The 14,559-nt window shown below is 37.5% G+C and overlaps 2 protein-coding genes across 3 annotated transcripts; one reads left to right on the forward strand and one right to left on the reverse strand.

Annotated features, from left to right (window-relative positions):
- Positions 1 to 4: 4 nt before the first annotated feature.
- mettl27 (methyltransferase like 27) lies at positions 5 to 5,465 on the reverse strand. 2 transcript variants are annotated; one of them, XM_036587459.1, is made up of 6 exons: positions 5,250 to 5,465; positions 3,747 to 3,865; positions 3,540 to 3,668; positions 3,265 to 3,400; positions 2,705 to 2,797; positions 5 to 2,547 (listed from the first exon to the last, which is right to left on the reverse strand). In XM_036587459.1, exons 2-6 carry the CDS (start codon positions 3,861 to 3,863, stop codon positions 2,342 to 2,344), a joined length of 681 nt encoding a protein of 226 aa, XP_036443352.1. In that variant the 5' UTR covers positions 3,864 to 3,865; positions 5,250 to 5,465; the 3' UTR covers positions 5 to 2,341. The 2 variants fall into 2 exon arrangements, with proteins under 2 accessions (XP_036443352.1, XP_036443351.1); XM_036587458.1 differs by lacking the exon at positions 5,250 to 5,465 and adding an exon at positions 4,250 to 4,389.
- Positions 4,367 to 14,185, forward strand: nf2b (neurofibromin 2b (merlin)). Its single transcript, XM_036587456.1, has 17 exons — positions 4,367 to 4,684; positions 5,500 to 5,607; positions 5,755 to 5,880; positions 6,371 to 6,493; positions 6,659 to 6,742; positions 6,885 to 6,953; positions 7,070 to 7,152; positions 7,285 to 7,360; positions 7,486 to 7,623; positions 7,882 to 7,956; positions 8,058 to 8,171; positions 8,307 to 8,429; positions 8,587 to 8,804; positions 8,905 to 9,007; positions 9,323 to 9,462; positions 9,723 to 9,873; positions 11,593 to 14,185. The coding sequence occupies exons 2-17, from the start codon at positions 5,518 to 5,520 to the stop codon at positions 11,638 to 11,640; spliced, it is 1,761 nt and encodes a 586-aa protein (XP_036443349.1). The 5' UTR covers positions 4,367 to 4,684; positions 5,500 to 5,517; the 3' UTR covers positions 11,641 to 14,185.
- Positions 14,186 to 14,559: the final 374 nt, after the last annotated feature.

Genomic DNA, 14,559 nt, shown 5'->3' on the forward strand with positions numbered 1-14,559 from the left:
GGAAGAATCTGTCAAGCCACTAAGAAAGACAATTTAACAGTCACAGTTGAACAGTCCAGTGGAAAAGGCACTTAAAAAAAAAACAAGCTTATATAATCCAGCTGAAATAAATACCTGATAATAGCAAGCCTAACATTCAGCTCAGAGATGGACATGTTTTATTAAATGGATTACCTTTAATAGGCTAAAACGTTGAACAGATTTAGGTCAAGTAACAATTTGCAAAATAATATAACACTTAGCTTATTTAGACAACATTTCAGGGTGATATGTTTCTTGATGCATAGCAGGCAAATACTGTGAGTGTTGTCTGTGTCATAAAATGTATATATAATTGTAGAAAAGCATCTGTATATGTAATAGTTTTTGTTTTGAATTAAGCTCACATATTGACACATAGCTTTGAATTAAGCTCACTTATAGACACAACTTAGACTACTGTGAGATAAAACACTAATTTTCTGCCTTTACAGACCAAAATGCTGACTCTGAAATGGAAAAAGAGCTCTCGCTATGGCCACTAGCTACTTCCAAGCTAAGTTAAGATAGACAATGTTTGGACTGTAAAGCCCCTTTGTCTTCTTCCTCCTCTATTATCGGTTCATGATAAATTGGGCCCCAGGAGTGAAAGAGTGTCCCAGGCCAAACCGGTTCAACAGAGAGTGAACCTGCGGAAGTGGTTTGCGTTTCGTGAGGACTTTGAGTATTCAAAAAGATTCAAAAAGAGTTTCACTGCATCAGATGTTTACTTTGTGAACATTGGCACACAATGTTTTCATAGTACTGTGTGTTTCAATATTCACAGCTCAATACAATCATCTGTGAAGATGTTTGATCTTTACTGTCTGAACACATTACAAATAAAATACTCTTTTTAAAAAATAAAGTTGTACTTTTTAGCTCTTTGTTTGATCTTGTTCCATCATCCAAAATACTACTTTTGTTAAGCAGGTTCTGAAACAGGGATTGAGAACTTTTTGCCTTTTGTTTTTTGAACACATTTTTAACAATTTCAAGAGGGAGAACAAGATACTGTTTTGAACTGTTGAAAAATGCACCCACATGTAGAAGAAAGAGATAAAAGATAATGTATTCAGCTAAAATCTTTCCTGTGCAGAAAGCTCTACTACCACAGTAGGTGCTTTTTAAAACCAGTTTTTGTTACAATAAGCGTCTTACAAAAAGAATTTTTTGGGGGAAGGCTTACTGTGGCTTTCTCCAGATATAAGTTCATTCAGATGTAGAAAACAGTAGCTTGGCAGATCTAATTATCTCTGCTTTGTACTTCCTCAAACATCACATTCCTTATTTGACTAAAATCATTATGGTTGACTGATTTAGAATCAGTAAAAGCAGCATGACTGACAAACAAAACCCTCATCAAAAACTACATTTTTTTGTAGTCGCTCCCATCTAGTGGTGGGAAAAAGCCTACCAACCTACAGTTTTGTTGACTCTGTCAAAGAGGCTATTGACCTCTTTCTTTGTGAATGCTGGTTTAAAACCTTGTACACCTAATGTTTTGCAGGCAGAAGAGCGCATATTTTCTAAATATTTCAACATGCATTAATTGATTGAAATGGAAATACAGCTGCCGGACAAATTCATGGAAACATCAGTCAATATATGGAGAAACAAATACTGATAAGCCTTTCGGTTTTACATCACATTTCATATTTCTAGTCAGATAGTCAGAATGTTTGAGAAGAATAGGCCCACTATCATATTAATCTGGGAGCAAGCAATGTAGGCTGAGGACTCCTTTTAGCTTCTTCAGAAGAAAAATGCACCAGATGCAAAAGAAAATAAAAGATTACTTATTCAGCTAAAATACTTCCTGTGCAAAAAGCCTTACCACCACATTATGTGCTTTTTAAAACTCACTTTTGTTACAATAACAGTTTTATAGTAAGTCCAGGGCTTATTATAAATGCCATCAATGGGAAGCTATGATTTAAAATTAATTCTGTGCTCATTTAGACAATCATGAAAGTTGTTTTCACCTGTCCCGGTTATTAGCTCAACTTGACTTCTAGCCTGTTCCTACTTTCTTTGTAAGAGGCAGTTAGAATCTTGCAAACCGTCTCTACCAACACTTCCAACACTCAAAATATTTTATCAAAGAAAACATAATTATATTACCATTGAATTATTACCAGATGCTTTCAACAGAATTTTAATTCATGCAAAACATCCTTGGCATTGCAAGAATGAAAAAAAAAACTACAATTAAGTATGTAAAGTTTTGTAGCACTGCTGTTATTTGGACATCCCAGTGTTTGCCCACTTTTCTGCTTTTAAACCAATTCCTCTGCAGAACTCTTCTGAAACTGGGGACTCTTTAATAAGTTCTCTGATACAGATAGACAGTTCCTGGTATATACCCACTCTCATGTTCAGACACAGCCCTTTCCCACTTCTCCACTTCATTGACAGTTACACGACTCCACCTCTTTTCTTCCTCCATCATTCTCACCATGCGTTCCATCTCTTTCTTGTAATCTTGATTATCTGCATTCCCTCTTGTAGTCATGCATACGTAACCTCCTGTCACGAGGAGAAATGCATTTTAAGAAACTCAGAGCATGACATCATTCACGCACTTGTAGATACTTAAATGCATGGTATACATGCAATGTCTGAGATACTTTATTAAACAGTTTAAGTGCAACATTACCTGAGGATAGGCTTAGTGTGGACTCACCTGGCTTTGTGGCCTGCCAGAGCTCCCTGATGACTCCCACTGGCACCTGACCAACACTCAGAGCTCCGACGATTACAACAATGTCATATGACTCTGAAACAAATGAATTTAATTTTAAAAACTGCCAGTTATCTACAACAATGTGCATACATTTACATGGATAATTTCTTCAGGTGCTTTTAGGTGAATCTTATATCACTGCCACATTTTAACACATGGTTACTGTTTATTTGCTGAATTTAACATGCTGGAAAAAATCAATCATAAAATTTGGCCTGTAGAAAGGCTGGGACACATCTTATGTGTTTTATTTTTACCAATATGTTACACTGTTTACTGTACAGGATTTGTTAACTTATTTTTTTAGAAAATCAATTAGAAAATCACTGGTCACTGTACTTTGACCAGGGGTGCCAAACCTCTGCATATTACTATATATAGTTATATCTACAATAATACATGTACAGTGCAGGATAAATGAATTACCAACATTCCAATAGTGTAACTGGGATATTGTTAATTCCAAATAAAGACTAAGTAAAGAAAAAACATGTTATCACCATTTTGCACTGGCAAGGTGTCCTGTCCCAGCATGCACTGCTTAAGCTCCTGATAGAGTCCCGTTTTCCTGGCCAGATCCAACATTCCCTCACTTCCATCCACTCCAACAAACTGACAGAACCCCATTCTCCTCAGCTTCAGCAAAGACACCATCAGAAGGAATACTTTCTGTTAGCTTGGATATTGTGTACGTGAAATTAATAAAAATAAAAGCCCTAACTTATAATTACCTAAAAGCTTTTATCTAAATAATTATCTAAAAAGTTGTGCTTACATGTGCAGAGACCAACCCTGTCCCACAAGCCACATCCAAAATAATAGCTCTTCCTTTATCACCCTTGAAGAATGAAGCGATGCATTCTGCAGCCAAAAGAGGAGCACGGTAGTCCAACACTGCCACATCCTTTAAAAGCAATTTCAAGCAGCTGTAATGATGAACATCCCAAATCTTGTGCTATTGATGCACCTTTATCTGAGTTACCTGTTCATAGTTCTCAGCCCAGGTGTTGTAGAACCCAAGCTTATCCTCCGGCGCAGCGTTTTTATGAGCTGAAAGAATTTTATTCTTTACTTCTGCAAAGCTTTTGTTGTCTGCCATTACTGTGAGAAAAACAAGAATATACTTCAATCAGCCAAAACATTTAAAATCACTTCTTTGTTTCTACACTCATTGCCCATTTCACCAGCAGAGAAACGGACTAAGTAAGTGGAGCTGATAAAATGGGCAAACAGTGTAGATACAAGAAGGTATTTTTAATGTTATGACTGATCTGGGTAAATGATTTTCTTCTTTAAAGAAACAGAAGAAGAATGAACACTGACGTCAGAGACTAAGAACGCCTTCTCAGACTCTTTATCAGTTAAAATGAAATTTCCATTGTAATACTACCTTTCAAAGACATTTAGTAAGAAAAATGGGGTATTTTATGAAAAAAAGTAAAAAAAAAAAAAAAAAAACAACGGTTTCAAAAACCTTAAACCTACTTTTCTGTCTTTTTGGACATCGGAACCCCGAGACAAAACAGATCGCTCGCCGGTCCAAAAGTCACCTCAGCTACTGAAGTCCCCGTTATTCCCTCTTTGACCTGTAGAGCGCTCTAACATTAAGTTAGCTATCTTGCTAACTGTTTAGCCAAACAAGTTAAATCACGGCGATACGTAAAATAGCCACCCAAATGCCTTTGTTTTTACCGATATGATACCAGCAAGCGTAATTTCTGACACTTATGTTTACCTGCCATTTATTTATGGTTATTTAATGTAGCGGGAAAGGCAAAAGGCAGACCTCTGGTTGAATAACAACAGATACTTCGGGAGCAGACTCCAGCTTTCATTGTTGTCTTTTTGAGCTTTTTGAGGAGAGACTGGAAACTTTACTCTGGTGATTTGGTCTGGTTAAACATCAACTGGAGGACTGAGGTAACTTAGTTATCTTCCATAATTGTCCAGGAACTGCTGAAGTTCATTGTCTTTAACAAAACTTACAAAAAGTCGACTGGCTAGCATCGCAAGCTAGTTGGCTGCTCTAAATGGTTATCGACTAGCTTATGTTGATATCAACTACCTAACCTAGCTAGGTTGGTTAACATTAGTTTACAGGCGCTTTTCCGGACTTTCAGATTTTAGTGCGGAGAGAAAAATAAGAAGCTCTAATATGTGGCCTGTCTGTTAGTTTATATGTGCCACTTGACATTTACAGTGTACTGCTAGCTGTTTGCTAATATGCTGAGCAGTAAATAGTGTCTGCTGAGGTAGCAAGCTGGCTAAGGCAGAGTTTAGCTAGGAAGCAAACGTAGCGTTAACTCATCTACCTACCTACCTAGCTAGTAGTTTCATAAAATTGTCAGCTAGCTAGCTACTATAGATGGAGATTTCATTAGCTAGCTAGCTAAAGATCTAAAGAGACTAACTTACAGGACCAACGCTGTAATGTAATAAAATGTATTGTAGGTTGTACAGCAGTTATGCAAGGAATTGAACATACCCGTGATTCCTGTGGTTGTCTTATCGTTTAGAGTTATTTATTCATCTGAAGCTATGAAATGGTCATATTGTCTAGCCGTACGTTAAATGCAACGAGTAGGTCAGTTGCACATGGGGAGAGTGCTTTTGCACAAGCTTGAAAAAAGCTTATTTTTATGATATTTTACTCGATTGTATGTAATAGTATTTGTTGCCTGATGGTGGAGTGCTTATTCAATCTACAGAAAGCTGATTGTTTTATATCTGTTTAGGTTCATTTAAAGCTCAAAATGTCGATTTTGGGGCTTAAAAAGAAACAACCTAAGACTTTCAAAGTCAAAGTCATTACAATGGATGCTGAAATGGAGTTCAGTTGTGAGGTAATTATTAATAATACCATTATTACTGTTATTCCTTTTGAACTCATACCATCTCCATCCTTCATTTTATCAAGGCTTTTTACAAATAAAATAAAAGTTCACATAGTCAACTGATTGTCATACCTGATAGTCAATTGTTATTAACAGGTGAAATGGAAAGGAAAGGACTTGTTTGATTTAGTGTGCCGGACGATCGGTCTAAGGGAAACTTGGTTCTTCGGACTTAGATACACCGTGAAAGACACTCATGCTTGGCTTAAGCCTGACAAACGGGTAAGTGTAGTATTGATAGCTCTACTTAAATTATATGAACTTAATTTTGTTACTCAGGCTTTTACTAGACACGTAGTCAGAACATCCTAGGCTATATTGTAATATAGTGGTTTTAGCAAATAATTGCATCAAATCAAATTACATTTACATAGTTGTGAAGATGAGTGGAAATATTGGTGTGTAGCCCCCTTGTAGTACCTAAATATAAAATATGTATGTGTATATGTACAAAAACACATTAGACTTTAAATATACACATTAATATACACCAGTATTGGACCATTTCTAATGTACTGTTTTTGTAACAGTAATACAGGTTCTGAAATAAAAGCTATGACATGTGTAGCTGTACACATTTCCATATAGGCAGTTAGTGAGTCTGAGGTAGATAAATTAAATGCAGGGTACATGGCAGTAGAATGGCAAAGTTTTTAATTAATTTTGCTAAAGAAGCCATTAATTTGACTTCTTGTTCTTTCCTTCTGCCTAGGTTTTGGATCAAGAAGTTCCAAAGGACTCTCCTATAACATTTCATTTTCTTGCCAAATTCTTCCCTGAAAAAGTGGAGGAGGAGCTTGTTCAGGAAATCACTCAGCACCTGTTTTTCTTACAAGTGAGGGGGAGTTGGATAAATGGATATTATTCTGCTGTTTTTTGTGTTTACTGTTGGTATTAATCTTTTGTTCTCTATGCCTCTGCATGCATGAATGTTGTTTTCTCCTAATACTGTCCTCAGTGTTTTGAAATAATGTTTCACAGTGTTCTTTGTCTCATCAAGGTAAAGAAACAGATACTAGATGAAGAGATATTTTGCTCTCCAGAGGCCTCAGTCCTTCTGGCATCATATGCTGTTCAAGCCAAGGTCAGTTTCCATAATGCAGTGATAAAAATAGCTCTACTCTGACTTACTGTCACTCATTGTCACACTATGAATCAGTCCCACTGTTCAACAGTTCTAACAGCTTCAGTTTGTGCCCTTCTTCTGCATACTTGTTCTTATGCAGTATGGGGATTATGACCCAAACTTCCACAAGCCAGGCTTCTTGGCCCAAGATGAACTCTTGCCTAAAAGAGTAAGTAATTGTGGGTTTATTTAAAGAAACTGAACTGCAGAATTTAATTGTGCTGGTACCTCTGCATTGTTGCAAATTTGCAAATCTGTTCGATCTTTCTGGGCCTCTCCCTCCAGGTGCTGATGCAGTATCAGATGACACCAGAGATGTGGGAGGAGAAGATCACAGCTTGGTATGCTGAACACAGAAACATAGCAAGGTAAAGCAGCCTATCTGGATTGTTAGGCTGTATCTTAATTGACCATACATTCACACCCACCGCTCTGACTCACATAATTAAGCTTTTAGTGTGGTACCCTCATACTGAGTGCTTTTGCAATTTTGTCTTCAGGGATGAAGCTGAAATGGAGTATCTGAAAATAGCACAGGATCTTGACATGTATGGGGTTAGCTATTTCCCCATCACAGTAAGTCAGTAAACTTTCTCAATGCTGTCTGTCATTTCACTGTTGTTTTGAATATATTCATGGTAATGGTAACCTATAAGTTTATTATAATTTAAGGTTGTTCAATTCGCTCTGATGTTGTCTAGCAAAATAAAAGAGATAAGGAGCTCCTTCTTGGCGTCGATGCACAGGGACTTCACATCTACAGCCCAAACAGCAAACTGAACCCAAACAAGTCTTTCCCCTGGAGTGGCATCCGCAACATCTCCTACAGTGAGAAAGAGGTGTCAAAACATCAAAACATTTTAAAAATGTGAATTTCAAACCTTTTCTCCTGCAAAGCAGCATCCCTAATGCAGCTAATTTAACTTGATAAGTGACCAGTTAACTTTTGTTTCTTTAAAGCTGACAAGTAAAAGGAAACGCACCTATAGTTTAAAAAGTTTGTAGCTGTATGTGCATTCCTTGAAAATCCCAGTGTAGCTATCTATGATATTCTGTGTCTCTCACACAAAAATCTCATTCATGTGTTCTGTTAATAGTTTACTATTAAGCCATTGGACAAAAAGAAGGACGTATTTAAATTCTACTCCTCACAACTCCGAGTCAATAAGCTGGTAAGTTAGTATTCCTTTAACACATCATGTCTTCCTGTATTTCACAGTGGTTTTACTGTGTGTATACAGTGGTCTTGAGTTGGCTAATCTCTTTGCATTAGATTTTACAGCTTTGCATTGGAAACCATGATCTTTTCATGAGGAGGAGGAAAGTGGACTCCATTGAGGTGCAGCAGATGAAGGCTCAGGCCAAAGAGGAGAAAGCCAGGAAAAAGGTCTGCTTTAAAAAATATCAAAGCTTACATCTTGAGCTTTGTTTTTTACCCTGCTTATTTGATTAAAATCTGATTAGTGTCTTTTGATAAATCACTTGTCATGTACATTTTCCTTTGGGGTGTGCGTTGTTTCAGATGGAACGTCAGATACTGGCACGGGAAAAGCAGTTGAGAGAGGATGCAGAACGGGCTAAAGAGGAGATGGAACGCCGTCTATTTCAGCTGCAGGACGAGGCTCGTATGGCTAATGAGGCATTGGTGAGACACTTTGCAGCTAGGGAAAAGAATCATACTTAATTGCACTGCTGCTTTATCTGTGTAAAAATCTATATATATATATATATATATATATATATATATATATATATATATATGTGTGAGTACATCAGAGGTAACTCACTGTCTGTATCTCTAGCTGCGTTCTGAGGAAACAGCCGACCTGCTGGCAGAAAAGGCTCAGATTGCAGAGGAAGAGGCCAAGCTGCTGGCTCACAAAGCAGCAGAGGCTGAGCAGGAGAGACAGAGGCTGGAGGTTACAGCCCTCAAGACCAAAGAGGAGCACAGACTGATGGAGCAGAAAATGAGGGAGGCAGAGCAGCTGGCTGTGAAACTGGTGGAGCAGTCAGAGAGGAGGTTTGAATTCAGAATGTCCTCGGAAATTGGCGTCTATCTGACACAGGGGGTGCGTGGCTGTGAATGACAGTTTGTCTGAGTTATGTTTTGTTTCTTTCAGGTCTAAGGAGGCAGACCACCTAAAACAGGACCTGAACGAGGCCAAAGATGCAGAACGCAGAGCCAAGCAAAAGCTCCTTGAGATCACCAAAACAACATACCCAGTAAAGCTGACATTCACACAATCATTAGATTAGATTTTTTTTTTTTTATTGAAGTATTCCCAGTGATCCAAATGTTACAGTCAAGTAGGGGTGCAGATCTCTGATCTTACAACACTCCAATTTAATTATATTTCTTTGGGAACTATTTACATGAGAGTGGAATGTAAGAAGAATACACCAATAGAATTTTATTTTGACCAATAATGAGTGCATACCTTATTGAATATTATTTTAACTGAGCTGAGGCAGTTAAATTGCCACTTTTACACTATTTAGAAAATGCTGTAAATTGAAATGTCACTGTGTTGTGTTCAGTTGATAGCTGCATACTCCAGCCCCCCTCCACCACCTGGTCCTGAAAATATGGAAATGCAGCTTGAGATGGCAACCTCACATCGGCTGGACTTCAAAGACCCTGACATGAAGAGATTGTCCATGGAGATAGAACGTGAACGGTATATTTTTGCTGTTATGTGATATGTAATATGTTTCGTAATATGTTTTGCAGTTCACTCGAAATTCACATCCCTTGTGTCTTATGTTGGCTTGCTTTTGGTAAAGGTTTGGCATGAGATTGTTGCAGACGTAGAGTTATCATTTATTTGTGATAAATAATATAGCTGTTGGCTTGAGACTCTGCTAATACTGGATTGTCACATACATGCTGTATATATGAGATGAAGTGAGTGGGTGTGCATGCCTTTGTGTGCCTCAGACTGGAGTACATGGAAAAGAGCAAGCACCTGCAGGATCAGCTGAAGGAACTGAAGTCTGAGATTGAGTCTCTGAAGCTGGAGGAGCAGCAGCAGGCAGGCATCTACAGCCTGAGGGGCTATGCTGAGCCTCCCTACATTCCCCACAGCAATGTAAGAGACACATAACACATAAGACTGCACAACCAAAAGGTTTCATTACAAATGATGTCTCAGAGGGTCCAGTCAAATTAAGAGGGATTCTGTGCAAATGGTATCATCTGTTTTTATCCATCAGAAAACACCCTTGAATCAGTTTCATTTTTCTTGTAAATCTGGTTGGACTGGTTTTCTGTTTTAAGAAAAGTTATCGCAATATCCTGAAGTGGCTGATCACCATGTGAATTTATCTCTAAATAGTGAAGAGCTATTACTATTGTTTTGCTCTACTCTTATGTCCTACTGCATAATTACACTTGATTCCATGGTAATTACATTCTATTTCCAACATTTTTCCATTTGTTTCGTTGTCAAGCAGTGCAGCACTGTGATGAAAATATACAAGATGTTTTCTCTTAATGCAAATAAAACTGTATGCACAGGTATTAAATTCACATTATAAAATATTCTCTCATCTACTTAGAGAGAAAACACAAATTTGGTATAGTTTGAAAGTTTAGACCCTGCACTTTAAACAGAATTTCTCCACTTGCTTCAGTGAACTTAATTATTAATTAATTAATATTGTGTTATGCTGTTCGTTTATTATTGCTAGAAGTAGAAGATAGAAATAGAAAGAGTTTCTGTCTCTACATATTTGGGGCTTCTTACACCCATTCAGTGACAGACTACTGAATTCATAATTACTGTAGTACTGTATCGGACGTCACGTGCATACAGAACATAATATGCTTGGGTTAAATCCTTCAGAGTAAGGTGGCTATTTTCACATTTAGTTTTGACAGCAGCTCTTAAAGGAATGGTTCTGCAAAAAATTTAATTTGCACAGTTTTCCACTTTCCCTAGTTGTATGCGAATGGCCGAGACATGGCTGAAGTCCAGATTTTGCTCCTTTAGTTAGAACTGGAGTGGAGAAACACTAAAACTCAGTCACCAAGATGGCCCAAATAATTTCTGTAAAAAAGCATTACCAAAACTTTCAACCCACTCAAACATATTCAGGCCCTCATTACCATCACACAGACTTGCGAGTATGGTCTAAGACAGTGGTTCCCAACCCATTCCTCTGGGCCCCCAACATGATCTACATTTTAGTTCATCCTTCTATGTTGCAAGATGGGTTGGAGCAAAAATGCGGACCATATGGCAGACCAGGTTGGCTACCATTGGTTTAAGACACATGATGACTATATAATATAATATAATATAATATATAATAAAACAAACAAAATTGTGGGCAGCCACTTTAGATAACAGAGGCTGTATTCTCATACCACGTTAGAATTAGGAATGCTGATCTGAAATAAGTATTTGTGACACTAACTGTCAAATGGTTGCCTGTATGTAGCTGGGGAGTTTGTTGATTTTTATAGCTCACACTAAGTCATACTGTGTTTTAAACCACTTCAACACAAGTCAAAACAACCTTAATAAACCTGTATTGGTGATGCATTTTTACAAAATGTTTTGGTCTATTTGGGTGACTTGAGTTCTAGTGTTGGTTAGCAACATTTGCCTTGTAGTTCCAGTAAATGTGGGCAAAACGTTGGCTGCAGACATGTCTTGGCTGTTTGTCTAATTTGATTTTTTGCTGAACTGTTCCTTTAAGAACTGGTTAAATAAATTAGGGGTTAAAGGAAACATCTGTTTTCAGTTTGTGTCATTATGGAATATCACTAGAGACTATAACAATGTACATTTGGTCTTTTGCAGCGGAACTCTGCCTACATGGCTCAGATGGCCTTCTTTGAGGAGGTGTGAATGGACAGAAATACTACTGTATAAGGGGAAGGAGGGAGCAAGAGAAATCATCACTACAGTGTGACGCATTCACCAGAGCATGTAACCCAACAATGTCCAGCACACACCCTTGCACAAAAAGCTTTGGAATTAAGTGCTAAGTGCTATTAATATGTTATGGATAGGTATAACAATAGAAACGAATCTTATGCACAGATCAAAACAAGTTTTAATGTAGCCACCAACAGCTTGTGCCTTTAAGCATTTCTTACAGGTTTGCAATGCCAAAAATATTATGTCTGTAAGGCTGGTAGAGTTGCTTAGATATGTTGAAAAAAGGGATGGATTTGAAATATCTAGAAACAGAATTCAAAATTTTGACTTAAGCTTAGCCTTTGGTACATTACGTTTAGCCCGATTTGAACCCCTATTTGCCCCTTCAGACAAATTTTCACAATCTGAAGCGATTTCCCAGGTCAGGAGCTTGATCAGAAGCGATTTAGAGCATGAATGATCGGATAGTGTTAGAGGGGACACAAGTCCATCTTTAGCCTCTGCCTCATTCATATTTAAATTAGCACAGGGTTCATATCTAAATTACTGCCAGGTGTTTACCTTAATTGGTGCATTTCAAATAATTTTCAGCGTCTGTAATTTTCATTATAGAATTTGTTTTAGTACTTGATATGTTTTTTGTTTTTTTTTTCTTTTCTCCAACCAAACGTTTTTTTTGTTGTCCTACACTAGTGCCCTTTATCATGTCCATGGCTGAGAATGGGATGCATGTATGACATCGAAGCCTATGTACTGTTTGTGATTAAAGTCCAAGCATTTTACTGTGATGGCGTAAAATGCACAGTGTATTCCTGGTATAACACTGCTCAGTGAACAGTCCTGATGCACTACCATTTTGGCAGCTCAGATCCTGCTTTACTGTCCATATTCCTCACTCAGTGGGCATGTAAACCGGCACTCTATGCCTGTTTGCAGGAAAGGAAAAACATATGCCAATATACATTAGCATACTGTTGTACTTTGTGAGATAACTTTGCCTTTTAAACCTTTTATGAATTTTAGACCCTTAGAGTACTTCTTTATGGTTTTATTTTTCCTGTTCACTGCTGTGGATAAGTCTGATCTGACATAACCGAGCTGTCTGGCCCAGTTGTAAGTGTGTTTAATAGAGACTGTCTTTGATGCTCTAGCTGGCAACTATATTTATATTTTAGCATACTGTTGGTGTGGAGTTTAGTAGAACAGTTCAGATATTGTTTTAATTGTTTTGTTTTGTTGTTTTGCTTTAACTGGTTAGCCATGCAAAAATCCCCAAGCACACCAAGAGATAAATTAGAGAGAAACTCACAGGGCTTCAATATTCCAAACACTAAGTGTGCTCATGTATTTTGGAATATAAGCGCACCCCCAACAATGTTTCACCCAATTATAAGGCAGTTGTATATTTCAACAGTTTAAACTGTTCTGTCTCCAGAATGTGTCATGAAGTGTGAAGTGAGGTAGTCTTGTATTTCCACTTGTAAAGGGATAGTAGTTTTAATTCTGTTTGAATGTGTCGATCATGTAAAGCAGTGACCACGTTTACATGTGTAATATTCTCAGAATAATGATGTTTATTCTGGTTAAGATTGGTTTGTTTGTTTGTTTTTAATGAGACATTTTGTTTGAGTCCTTAACTCAAGTATTCTTTTTTTATTACGTGGTTAACTGAAAATTATGCCTAATATCTGTCACATAGCAAATAGAGCTAACCCCCCCCCCACATGATTATGATTATTGACAGGTAAAAAATTTGCTGATCTTGATGATGTATTTGAATTAGCAGCACCTTGCAAATTCACTGTTCTTACAAGTGGTAAGATTTTTACATACTTTCAATTTCAAAATGTTAAACGCTAAATATCATTCATTCTTTTATTGTTTTTCTGTGGTGTTTACATGGGCAGCATGGAGTTGGTATTTAATGTGATGGTGTAAATGTGGTCATAAATTAGAGTGACAGGGGATGTTTAATGTTTAGTATTCACACAGCCTATTGGCTATTTCCAAAGTAAGAAAACTGTTCAGATTTGGACAATTCTTCATTATTAACACTTTTTGTTGCATAATTATCATGATGTCTTAGTGTTTAGTGAGAAACATTCCTGTGTTAATAGTAGATTACCATATGCACGCTATGCACACTATCTTTAGATGTCTTAAGAACATTTTACAGCAGAAGGCAACTATTCATGTTTTAATGAAATGTGCCAATCTCTGGCCTTGTACCAAATGCTAATTATCATTACGCATACCACCAAGTTCTTTTGTTTGCTGCTCACTAAGTGCCTTATTTTGGGGGAAATATCAACATATTTTAACCTCTTGAACACTAAAAGTGCTTCTGGAGATTGAAAGACACTCCATGTAAGTCTTTGTCAGAAGTGAGTTACAGTATTATGGCTTTTTGTTTGGAACTTGAGCTACAGTTACACTTACTGACATGGAGACCTCTTATGCATTGTGACATATAAACTAATTTGCTAATAAAAAGGCAACTTTTTGCAATTACTTTGCATGTCTGAATGGTTACCTGTTGGTCTATACCAGGGGTGAGAACCCTTAATCTCATACAATGCATGTGCAGAAGTGTCCAGATACTCCTTCTAATTAGTGAATTCAGCTACATTTCTGACAGGTGTTCAATTTCACACACATAGAGCATATAAAATCTCCATAGAAAACCGTTGGTAATAGAACGGGATGCTCTGGAACAGCAACACATGAGCCTAAAGTCACTATGCCCACTGCCAAGTGTCAGCTAAAGGGGTATAAAGCCCCCCAGCAGTGAGCTGTGGAGCAGTAGAACTGCATTCTCTGGAGTGATGCCGCTTCATCCAGTACCTTTTGGATGATTTGGAGTGGTGTTTGTGGTTCAGAGCTAAC

The sequence above is a fragment of the Colossoma macropomum genome, unplaced genomic scaffold, assembly GCF_904425465.1.
Source record: "Colossoma macropomum unplaced genomic scaffold, Colossoma_macropomum, whole genome shotgun sequence".
In the NCBI taxonomy this organism is placed as follows: domain Eukaryota; kingdom Metazoa; phylum Chordata; class Actinopteri; order Characiformes; family Serrasalmidae; genus Colossoma; species Colossoma macropomum.